The sequence below is a fragment of the Amblyomma mixtum genome, chromosome 7 (assembly GCF_055824585.1).
Source record: "Amblyomma mixtum isolate Tamu chromosome 7, ASM5582458v1, whole genome shotgun sequence".
Lineage (NCBI taxonomy): Eukaryota > Metazoa > Arthropoda > Arachnida > Ixodida > Ixodidae > Amblyomma > Amblyomma mixtum.
The window spans coordinates 49,871,227-49,883,521 of NC_143018.1; the positions used below are offsets into that span (position 1 = coordinate 49,871,227).

The 12,295-nt window shown below is 49.0% G+C and overlaps 1 protein-coding gene across 2 annotated transcripts in view; it reads left to right on the forward strand.

Moving 5' to 3' along the window:
- Positions 1-8,631, forward strand: part of LOC149336054 (uncharacterized) — a 30,984-nt gene extending 22,353 nt beyond the window's left edge. For both annotated transcript variants that reach the window (XM_089552540.1, XM_089552539.1), the window contains one exon: positions 2,185-8,631. In XM_089552540.1, the coding sequence (XP_089408666.1) occupies positions 2,185-2,702 (518 nt within the window). In that variant the 3' untranslated portion in view covers positions 2,703-8,631. The remainder of the gene's footprint in view (positions 1-2,184) is intronic.
- The last annotated feature ends 3,664 nt before the right edge of the window (positions 8,632-12,295 follow it).

Here is a 12,295-nt window from a genome sequence, read left to right on the forward strand (position 1 = left end):
TAAGAAGACAGCAGAGGTAACAGTAGAAAGGGACACAACACAGTGTTGTGTCCCTTAGTCGGATAAAACTCAAGAACGAAGCGGCTCTTCCCCGTCAAAGGTCCCGCTTCCAGCCAATGGCGTCAGCTGATTCTCATTAATCTGCTAGAGTGACAATGCAGGGAATGGATTGACAATGTAGGCTGCATACTATCCCTGACAATGCAGGGAGAGGACTGTCCCCTTTCATCTGCCACTCCCCTTGCTGTCACACTAGCAGGTTCGTGAGGATCAGCCGACGCCACTGGTTGGAAGGAGGTCTTTCGATCAAGAAAAGCCGCCTTTTTCTGGACTTGTATTCGACTTATATCATCGTTGTGTGGGGAGGGGGACAGGTGCTGTTCGAAATAGGGCTGGGTTTCGTTACCTCTGTTCTCTGGTGTGCATGCTATGGCTGCGGTGGGATGTGCAGACCTGGGCATGCATCCAAGTCAAGTGTATGACCTGTGAAGATTCAGATTTTCAAAAAAATGTTGCATTAGCCGAGAAACGTAAGCACGAAATGCATTGCAGGAAAGGTGCAGTGCTCATAGGTGATGGTAGGAGCACCCAGTTAATGGTCAGGTCTTTCAGCTCCCACATGTGCTCTCGGCAGCTTGTGATTTCTAATAGCTGTACAGCACGCATGGTCTTCATGGGTGCTTTTGTGGTATGAGGAGCCTCCGCCATCAGCCGATTTTCTTGGTTAGACAGTGTGCTCAGCTTTGTTCGCTGCTTTTGGCGCTTTACGTGCCACCGCGACTTTTGGTCACTACCTTTTTTCGTGTTAGGCAGCACCCTCGGCATCTCTCGATGCTCCGTAGTGCTCGCCCACTCTACAACGGCTTTAGCAGACATTCGCAGCGCAGAACAGATGGATGAATGATGACGAGGACAACGGTTTCGAGCACGTTAGCATGAGAGGCTGCAAGTAACGCATAATGAGAGCAGCTCCTGGTGATGGCCAAGTGGTCGAAGGCATCGGAAAAGGAAGTTGGCCCGTTTGCAGCGCCGCTGGATTGAATCCCGCTAGGGCCTGTGGTATGCTAAAGTTTTTTTCTGCTGGATACCATTTGGGTCGAAAGTTTCAGAATGTTTCGGAAGTGCCTGTGTGTATGTTTTTGTCTTCGTGTCCTGTGTTGTGTTCGTCTTAGAAGTGTCAGTCGATGCATAACCAATGCGCCCAAAACCGTAACGTTTAAATTCTGCTTCATATTTGGCCTCATGTTTGGTTTTACGCCTCATGTTCGGCCTCATGTTCAGCTTCAGGTTCGGCATGGTTTCCAGATGATGTTCATCTTAGTTCGCTGAGAATTAGAACTCAAAGCATTGTTAAAAAAATTGTCCTTCTATGTGGCACAGTTCAGGTCTTGTAGTTCCATTGCTTAAAAAATTGGCCTTCTATATCGTATAGTTCAGTACTTGTAGTTCGTACTGCACATGACACACGCTTGCACTAGTAAAAAAATCTGTAAAATTGCTTCCAGGCTCAAATGGCTTATCACTGTTATCATTGCTCATTAGCAAATTTCTTTTTAACACCACCAGTGCAGAATTCCTCTGGTAAGATTCACTTATCATTTCGGAATTCGGCATGGACTTGTTAAAACTGACCTTGGTTCATTCCTTAGCAGCCAGCTTTTCTGGCAGTCATTGTTATCACTGGCTCACTGTTCCCTTCTAATTTCATTTAATTTTAATTTGACTTCATTCCATTGAATCTGCACTTCCATAATTGTCATTTATTTCGTAACATCGGCTATGCTGACATTGTGGAAAGATGAACTGGGCGAGCTAATTGTGCTAATTGTAAAACTGAAGCACTTGTATGTCCTCATATCTTTCTTCAGCCCCTGTTGTTTTCACTGTAGTCAGTCTAAAGGGTCATTCACACTTGTGACTATCCAGTGCAATTATTTACAACTAAAATAAATGTTCAGCCTCTGTGACTTGCTCGTGTGTCCTCATAGCTTTCTTCAGCCCCTATTTTTTCCACTGTAGTCAGTCTAAAGAGGTGTTTACACTTGTGACCATCCATTGCGACTATTTGCAACCTAAACAGATGTGCGGCCTCTGTGGCTCACTAGTTTGATTGCACCTTAATAATGTACGCTGACATTGCTGGCTGGTGTGGAAAGTGGTCTCCTCCCTCTCTTCCATGTGCAGCCGACACTTACTGTCAGCCGTCGTCGAACTATGGTGGCACCGTGAACAACGTGGGCGGCCGCACGCTGTGGGGCTCCGACCTGACGCTCCCCCTGCCTCCGCACCACCACCAGCCGCATCACCACCACCCGCACCACCATCCGCACCACCTCAACGGTGGCATGCAGCCGACAATCAAGGAGGAGCCGCTGGACTGCGACTCCGCGGTGGTGACGGGCAGCTCGTACGACCGCGGCGAGGTCCTGCCGGACGGCGGAATGTCGTGGAGCGCCGAGCTGGAGAGCGCCGTCACCCACGTGCCACCAGCGCCCTACCAGCCGGTGGCAACGCCGATGGGGATGGGCCAAGATGGCCCCATGCACCACCACAACATGGACAGTCCCGTGCCGAACATGGTGCCGGGAGGAGACGGTTCCGTCTTGCAGCCGGCCGCGGCTGCGATGCACCAGTCGGTGAAGCAGGAAGGGGGCGACGTGTGGCCGCTCGACAACCGGATCCTCTCGACGGCATGGAGATAGCTTTGTCAAGCTGCCCTTCAACCCTGTTTCTTTTGTTTTTGTTTTGTTTAGTATTAAGTCTCTTTGCTTCTTACATTTCAAGCTACTACTACTGTGCAGGGTTTTTCTGCGAGCTTCTAGTGATGCTGTTGACTCGGAACGACTTGTAGATGGATGGAATCAAATGTGAATGCACTTTTTTGTACGCTATTAACAGAGTCTGTGATGTGGCACCATTGTGTAGCCAGCTGCTGTGCGTGCGTTCGGCATTCCCCACCGCATGAAAAATCATGCCAGTTGCTCACAGGGGCGGATGACCTGACGCAAGATGTGCGTTTTTGATTTCTGTACGTTGTTTGCATTTCGTTTTGGCACGATACTGCCGTGACTTGGAACGCAGCTACTGAATAGATTGACTGAAGCGAGTGAGCTGGATTATGCAGTTTTGTTGCTGAAAAAAATAAAATGCAGCCTGCTGCTAGGCGAGCGTTGTTCTGACGCAACAAGATGACGCAGCTGTTCAGTGAGCTAATACACTCAAACCTTAGGTTAAGTCCTGTTGGTGTAATGTAATGAAAGTTTAACTTCATCATTTCTTGACCGCTGCTACTATGCGGTGCATCACTGGGTTTGAAGTTTGGATGCCGAGGTAGCAGGGTTGAAGTCCGGCCATGGCTGAAGAATTTTGGGGAGGTGAAATGTGTCATGTAATGTGGAATGCATGAGGGATACGGACAACAAAGACCTGTTAATTAATGGCTCTCATGTGACTCTGCACAGTGGGTCATGTTACCTTGCTATGGTACTCGCAAACTGAACAAGGGGGGGGGGGGGGGGGAAGCTTCACGGTGCTTGCCTACATTTTCACAAGAGGACTTGCCCTCACTAAGGCAAGTCCTCTTGTCAAAATGTCGGCCAGCACTCTGAGGCTTTCACCTCCTTTGTTCACATTGGGATTATCAAGAACCATCTGCCTCACCTCTCTCTACCATGGACTTGCTGTGGTACTGTCACCTCATGCGGATGACAACCACAGGACTGTGGTTTGGAAGGGGTGTGGTTTTAATGGAAGGCATATGACCAGCTGTTCATGTGATTATTGACAATGGTTCGTGTGACCTTTCTATGTGATGGCATCGTTTCATGCTGACAGTGACCTGAAATCTTGGGGGGGGGTAATCTGGATATAAAAGCTGGTGCTGAGAAAAAAAATTTGGCAACGCAACGACCATATTTCTTGGTGTATGGGAACACTTTTCTGTGAACGCTGTGCCCCGTAGTAATTCACTCTCAGTTGACCTGCTTTGTAGTGTGTTCCAACTCACTGCACTCGAGGTCACTCTCAACACCACTGCTTTTACTTTTGTGTGATTCACATCTGGTGCGGCGTCTCGCTGCAGAGGGAGGCATGGACACAGGTCTTCCTGCTTCTGCTGGCACATTCTATGAATTGTGAGTCATCCTGTACGCCGAGTGACATGCGCCCTTGGTTTTAAAAGTGGCACTGAAATTTTTCTGTAGACAGTTTAAGGGTCGACCTCATCCCGTGCTGTTCAGTTGTAAATTCATGTCCGAAAAGTTACCGGGGCCACTTAGGGGACTTAGGTGCGAGTAATGCGGAAGCATAGCAGGGCCGTTCCAATTCTGTCCCAGTGCTATCTCATTTCTATTCCAATTCGATTTCAATTCTATTCCAATTCTATTCTGTTCTATACCTTCATAGTCGATGCAGTTCTAAATACTAGTACTGGCTAACATTTCATATTTTCGCGCCTTAGATGATGTCACACCGTTTCGACGAATTGCGAGTTTTGTAACTCCGCCACTTTTTGGGCAGTGCCGGGATTTCGTGTCGACGAGCCATCTGACGCTTTCGCATTAACAAAGGGGTACAAGAATACTGGCCAAAGGTTGGGGCTAGAAAAGATACTTAGGGTGAGCAAGGCTAGTATTAGCGTGGCCTCCCAAACATGGCGTTTTAACCCCAATCTTAGGTCGGCATTCCCGTTTCCTGTTCCTTCAACATGAATGCTTCATTAGGCATGAGATACTGGCCGCGGTTGTAACACGAACAACACCCTCATGTATAAAGCAGGTGTGTAGAGGAATTATTGGGAGTGTGTTAAAAGCCACCTGTTTGACTGTTTCAAAAAGAGCATGCTCCCTTCGGGCTGTCTCAAAACAGACAGCCACCTTTTTTCCGGCTCTGAGTACTCCAATGCTTTGCCCCCAGTGAAAGGAAATGGTCTTGTTGCTATTTTTGCCCATCCTTGCACTGTCCGGTGTCACTTTCAATTTGGGTGTGCCAGCAGAAGTGAGATGGATTTTATGAGCGCCATTTGCTGCCTCCTGTCATGAGGGCTGTGTCATTATCAGTGATAGACGGAACCCCCGTGATGTGCAGCAGCATAACGTCATGCATGTCATTGTTAATATTGTTGAAATCAATTGCTTGAGAGTGCTGGCCCTTTTGTGTGCCTGCTTTGTATAGTGGTCGGAGGTTCCCCGAAGCCTCCCGGAAAATGCTATGTGCCTGAGATGTCAGCATAATGTCCAGATGTCCCTCTCACTACATGGACGTCCTGCGTACGTCCCTGGGATATTATGGCTGAATGTCCACTTGCGAACACTCACTGTGTAGCTTGTTTGGTGCTGTGAAGCAAGCGTTTGGTTGGGTGTTCGATCCTGCGATGTTGCGCACTTGTAGAATTGATTTCGATATTCTGAAGAGGTACTGCTGAGGTACTTACGGTTGTTCTGTGGACATCTTAAGGGCAGACGATAGAAAGCATGAGTTAAGATCAGCTCAGGATGTCCCCAGGATGTCACTGTAGCCTCGGTAGTGTGTCACTGTGATGTGTAAAGATTGTGTTGTCTGGGAAGTTCTGGTGCGCAGTGGCGGCACTTGTGATTTTATACTGCCTTCCCTGCCATTATTCTTTGCCATTTGTTGTTTTTGGAGATGTCTCTGTGTGTGCTAGTGCCTGGTGAAACGCCTTTGGCTTATGCAGTGCCATCAGCACGCACAGTGATGAAAGAAGGTGTCCATCTAAATACAAGCCTTGGATTGTGATGAGAACAGTGTGGTATTGCATGCACTGTGTGTACACGTGTGGGTGAAATAAAAATAGTCAAGTACTTGCGAACGCTGCCAATTTACCAGTGAAACAAAGCTTGCGTGGACTTTCTCGCGAGTGGGATGGATGAGAGTGAAGTGTGAGTGAGTGATAGACAGTGGTAGGGAACAGATGCGAAAGCTAGTGTGGTTTTTTTCAGCGAACTTTATAGCCGCCTTTGAGTGCAGAATTCCTTGTTGCCTTTATGTTGTTGGAGGTCGCGAAGACAGATTTCGCCCTGCCTTGTGGTTTCCCTGTTGCCTAGCAGGCTTCAAAAAGACGCATTAGTTGGTGAAAAGGCAAAGTACACGGGAGACAACAAGTGGGGAAAAAAAAAAAAGGAAAAACGAGAAAAGACAGAGGTTTGGTCGCAACACTCTTTCTCTCGACTTGCATAATTTCGAATCGTAAGCGCTGCACAAATAGTTGCAAACTGCCGACACATTAATCCGCAAACACTTGCACCTACAAGCTGCTGTGTGGTGTGCAGTGTGACGCATCTATTTTTGTTTTATTCATGGAGGTTGGGTTTGGTTGACCTTGTTGTGGACTCTGGTGTGGAGGCGGGCATGCTGATGTTATTGCTCACTTACCAGAAAAGACATAGCTTGGCTGTCTTTTCTGTTTGGCGGCCATGAGAGATACATGGTTGGCCTCACCAAACAGCACTGCCTTGCACGTACACACTCATTGATTCGTATTTTTGTTGGCTGTTTGCGTTGCCTGCCGAGAATTTGGTGCTCTGTACGATTTCATTTCCTTCTTTCTTTTTTTTTTTTTAACACCAGACCATTCACGGCAACGTGTTTGTGTGCGACTACGCAAAAAACCGCTACTGGTGAAGTGTGTGATTAGTTACATGATGTTACGAGTAGCATCTGTGAACGGGGCTTTAACTGTCCCGGATACGTGTTGGTGTGGTTTATGCTTGCCTTTCTAAGTCTTCTTTGTTTTTCTTTTCTGAATGTGTGAGTGACTTTGTTGCGGCAAATCGACACTTGTGGCTGTTTACATGTCTAGAAGTAGTTCATGTTTTGTTTAGCCGCATTAGCAATATGGCGACTGGTGTTTGCCACTTCGAGATTAATATAAAGAATCGATTGTGGTGCATCTTTTTGATGTTAACTTTTTTTTTTGCAAAGCCACAAGAGAGCAGTCATCATTGATGGTTTGAGAGTTGTTTAATTTTGTTGTTTTTTACCACTGCAAATAATCAAACAGTTTAACCATGCTTGTAGCATAATTTCGATCTTGTCCATGCTGTTCTGGCTTTGCTCTTGAGTTGAAATCATTTCGTCGCAGTACAAAGTGTAGAATATTAAAATTTTGCTTTATATTTTTTATATTTTTGTTAGATTACCTGGTTGTGTTCTCTTCTTCATTGACAGTTTTATAGCACTTGAATGCAGCTGACAATTGTGTACATTTGTTTGTGTGTCTGTAAATAAGTTTGTGTATCTCACGTGCATTGGGTGTTAAATATGCGATGTCGACTTTTGGCAATCTTCGAGACATCAGTGTCACCGTGTGTCATCGTTATCTCTGTCTGAGCTTCACTGTGCGTTCACAATCAAGAAGATAACATGCTGGGTGGCACCACGCAGTGTATTGCGCGATTCACTCTGGGACGAAATGTTAACTCGTTCTCAACGGAGCTTTGGAATCATTGCTGTCTGACGACCATTGCTGTTGTAAAGGGCCGCTCATTGTTGTTTAGCCACGAGTTTAACCGTTTGTGCAGTTATGAGAGCACATAGCAGGCACAACAAATAACAAGCACAGCAAATAACCAGTTTGACAACTTTCTCTTGGAGTAAACCGTCACTCCGCACTTGGGTGCAGTGTCGATTTCGTGACCACGTACATCCGACGTTTCTAGCCGACGTGCTTTCACTTACCGCTAGCACACACCACTGTGGCACGATTGGCAACCCGTCGCTACCGGCTCTCATCAGACTCCAACAAACGATTGTTAAGTGGGAGGGGCGGGGGGATGTTTGCCGTGATTTGCCAGTCGTTGTGTGTTTTCAGAAGCAAGCACTGATATGTGTGGTGCTTTAGCTTACCTGTAACAGATGTACCTACACCTCCCATAACAGTTGGTTGGTTTAATTGCCGGGTGATCGCAAACCATGGTGCTGCGTGAGATTGTGTGTGTCGACCTGAGGTTCATGACCTCTCCTGTCATTGTTGTTTTGTCATTGTCGTGCTCTCGTTCGAGGGAATGTCGTCGGAGCGGTTTTCATTCACCAGGAAACACGCTCGTTTGTGATAGGTAACGAGAGGCAAATGGTACAAGCAAGATTTGTTATGGCGGTATGTGGTGCTCACCGGAGGTTTTCCACGGGAGCAGCCAGTTGGGACCTGTCGTTTTCAGCACGTTTGGTATACCCCTGTATAAAAGGACATTTTTTTACTGTAGCGTGTGGTATTTTTGCACCTTTTCGGCGATGGGTTGTGTTGTGGTGTACGCGATAAGGCGTCTCTTTGAAACGATTGCTTTGAGCACTACATTGTTTTGAGTGAGCTTTTGTGAGTTTTTTTTTTCGTGCATTGTACAAAAAGATTTTGTTATCTTCTTCGAGGTTCTCAAGGTCTGCATGTACATCAGCTGAGCTCTTGATTTCGTTTTTTTTTTTTGTACCTTATACAGTTCTACTGCGTTTGTTTAAATCTCTTCTCACTGTCGCCATGGCACATGTCTCTCTCGTCACTGTACCTCACACACTGCTCTTTTTACTGTGTGGGCAACCTGTCTGTGATTTCATTCTAGGCCAGTTACAAGAAAACTCACTGAATGTATATTGCCGTATTAAAGATTTTTTATCTGCGTACTTGCGACTTTGTCTTGCTTGGCTTCTAGCTGTTCAAGAGGCATGAAGCCTATGCTCAGCGTCTGGTGAAAGTGAACTAGTCTTGTTTACGTGCAGGAAGAGAACATATCTACTGTCTATTTAACCCACTTTCAATGGCACTTGGTCTTTGTTGTTGCTGTCCGGACATGCATATTGCCAGCCTATATGGTCCAACTATGGTGCATCCCATCCAAAAATGACTGAATATAACTACAGAAAATTAAATGTGGACTATTTGCAAGTCAAGTTGAAACAATTCTGTCTTTATGCTCGTTGCAACTGTGCTTTGGAAGTGCCATTTGTCAAGTCTGGGATGTCCACGTCAAAAGCATATTGCTTTTGCCAGTAGCCGCAGCTTGTAGGAAGGCGGGAGCATTGTCCGTGACAGACTGGCGTAAGGCAAGCGTCACGGGATGAGTTCCGTGTCGCTGATGGTTAAGGCCGATTCACACGACGGACCGTTCGTCCGCGGCCCGCGCACTACGTGTGCATACGTCAGCACTTTGAGGGGCGCGCTGTCGGCCGCCATCCATCCATGCATCCAGCGCGCCTCTCAAAGTGCTGACGTATGCACACGTACTGCGCGGGCCGCGGACGAACGGTCCGTCGTGTGAATAGGCCTTTACTGCATCCCAGCAAACCAAAAACCTTATAGAGACGTCTAGCTAGACGTCTCTGAGAGGTTTTTTGTTTGCTGGGATATTCAAAGAGAAGTTCGCACTTCGCGAGCTTTTTTTTCTTTTTATGATTTGGTCGCCCCGAACCTGCGCTTGTTTTTGTGTAAATGCACTAAGCAGACGATAGCCGCAAGCGTCACGATTCGTGGTTTTAAATTCGCAGCGAGCTAGAAAAGTCTCCCGAGAGCTGGCCCCTTTGAGACAACGTTTTGCAGCTAATTTTGGTTCTTGTCGTTTTATCCTTTTGTGCTTGTTTCGCTTTTGTTTTGCCGACCTTCGAAAAGCAGCTTGTCTATCTGAAAACGAAAAAAAAAAGAAAAAGAGAAAACGTTATCTTGCACCGCTTCGGGCAAAGATAGCGCTGCGTGCGAGCGTCACGGAGGGTGCGTTTACAGACCGCGTCCGTAGCGTCGCGCCGAGCCGCCGAACGCCGGCACAGGGACTTAAAGCGTTCGGTGTGGTCCAAAGCAAAGCCTCATTGAGAGCGGATCACGAATACTTTCGGATTCTTGTGCTGCAGCGCTTGCAATGACCGCACGGAACACGTGACGCGAGTTGCCTTGCTGCTGGTGCTGCTGCTTTTAATTCCTCGAACGCGCAAAATCCGGATGTCATGTTCGAACGCCCCTCGCACGCGTGCATATTTTGCGGCAGCTGAAGAAGCACGGAGGTTTCGACTGTTGCCGAGCGGCAGCGACATTCCTGTATCTCGCATCGTAAACAGCAATTCGAAACCGCCCATCGGTAGAGCGCGAACAGCAAAAGAAAAGCAGCGGCGGCGAAGCAAAAGAAAGAAGCGCCGCACGCCAACCGAAACTGAAACTGGGCGGCCCGAGGTGTAATCGTATGCGGCTCCGGCACACGGGCGCTCGAAAATTCCTCCAAATCCGCATTTTATATTTCCCCTCCTCCCAGGTCGGCGGCGTTTCGTTGGGCAAGGTCTCGCTCCTCTTCGTTTTCAAACCGAATCGCGGGCCAACTTTTTTTCGGGGCCAGTTTGCCGAGCTCATCGAGCAAGTTCACCCCCCTCCCCTTCCCCTCGTTTTTCTTGCTTTTCGTTACGTTCCGTTCCTCCGAGTCCCGGCGCCGCGCGTTGACGTTGTTTAAAGATGGCGGCATCCATTATTAAGGTTTGCGTTAGCGAGTCCGGATAATTTAGCCTGTTTTCGTGCATCGCCATGGCTTAGTTCTGTTACAAATGCGTCGACCGAGCCGAGCGGGAGGTGCCGGGTGGAGCATCGGTGACGCCGGAACCGGTAAGCCTCTCGTGTTTCGCACGTTTTTGCGCCCACCGCGGCGCCCTCCGGAGCGAAATATTTTGGTTACTCCATTTTTAGTAATCGCTTTTTATTCCCGGATCGGTTTGTTCGCCGGGGGGGCCCCATCGCAGTCCTAACCTACCAGCCATGATGCAAAACCCTCGGCCAGGGCCCGGGGCCCAAGCTGCTTGCGGCCAGCGTTTTTTTCGCTCGCGTCGGCGGCGCGACGCCGAGTTCGGTTTCTAAAAGGGCGCGTTTTGGACATTTTTCTTGCTGCTGCCTCGGCAGCCCCTCTCGTAGTAACGCCAGCGCCGCTGGCCGACTTCTCTCTTCTTTTGCGTGTCGACGCGCGCGCTCCGTGGCTCCGCTCGCCTGGCGAGAGGAAGTAGTTTGCTGATAGTTTGGCGCTGTTTACGAGGAGGCCGCTGCGTGAGCGCACTCGCGCGCCTTGCGTGCTGCCCGATCGCACGTAGTCCGTGCCGCGAGCTGTCACGTTTCGAATCGCTCGTCGTCGGCCGTCAGCTCGCTCGCGGAAGCAGCAAGGAAGGAGGGACAAGCGAAGAGAATAAAAATGGGCAGCGCGGAGCTTTCCGTTCGCCCCGTGCTGGGAGCGAAACATAACATAACGAAGGCTCTCGAAGGGGCGAAAAGGAAAGGAGCCGCGTTCCAGCGAACTCGGCTGCCGTCGTCGGGCCGATGTCGTTTCTTGGTCGTGCCGTACGACGAAGGCGGATTTGTGTTTTCCCGTGACTGGCACCGTGCCTGCGAGGTTCCTCGCACTGAGCTCGATTTTTGCTCGCCTGCTATGCGGGCGCGCGTGTGTGTTGTGTGCGACCGGAAGGCTTCGGCGCAGCGGGCTGTAATAGTTTCGTCCTTTTACTGCGATTCCGGGTCGTCCATGACTATCCGAGCCGCGTCTCTGGGCTGTGCTTCTTTAAAAACACTTGCGGGGGCACGGTTTCGAAAGCGCGGCAGTGCCTAACCCGGTTCCCAGTGAGCTGTGCGTGCGTGTGTGTGTGTTGCGCGTGTTTCGAGTCGTCATGGCAGGCACAGCCTGCACTTGCTGCTGCTGCTGCTGCGATTGTAGGTTACAAGCTCTAACCTGCCGCTGGCGCCGTTGGCGAGGTTGCGCTCTCGGCAAACTCGCTGCCGGAGAAAAAAAATAGAAAGCAAAAACAGAAAACATAAGGAGAGCGCGAGGAGTGCCGGAAAGTAAACACCAGCTCTGCACACTGCCTCTCTTTGATAGATTGCGCGGAAAGCGAGCGTGCATATAAGCGTGTGTACTGCTGCCGAGCGCTATGCCGTTCATTTCGCCCTGTTTTTTTTATTACTAGTTTTTATTTCCAGAGATAGAGAGAGCGAGCGAGAAATGAAAGAAATTCGCCCTCCAACTCCGCGGCGGCAGTGTTCTTTCGTTTCTGTGTAGGCCCGCTGCTTGGACACGCTCGGTTTCTTTTTTACATTGTCCTCTCCCAGCTCCCAGCCCCCCTCCACACCCCAGGCCCCCTTACCCTCCGGTCGTTCGGCGCCGTTGCTACAATGTATCTTCTCCGGAGAGCGCCGCTTTCATTTCTGCGTTCGTCTGTTTGTTTCTTCCTCGCTCGATCATTCCTTTGTTTTCTCTGTTTCGTTTCTCGCGTTTTTGCGTGCGTGCGTTCGTTGCGGAGTACGCCGAGTCGTTCCGGCGTTGTTTTCGGAAGGCGG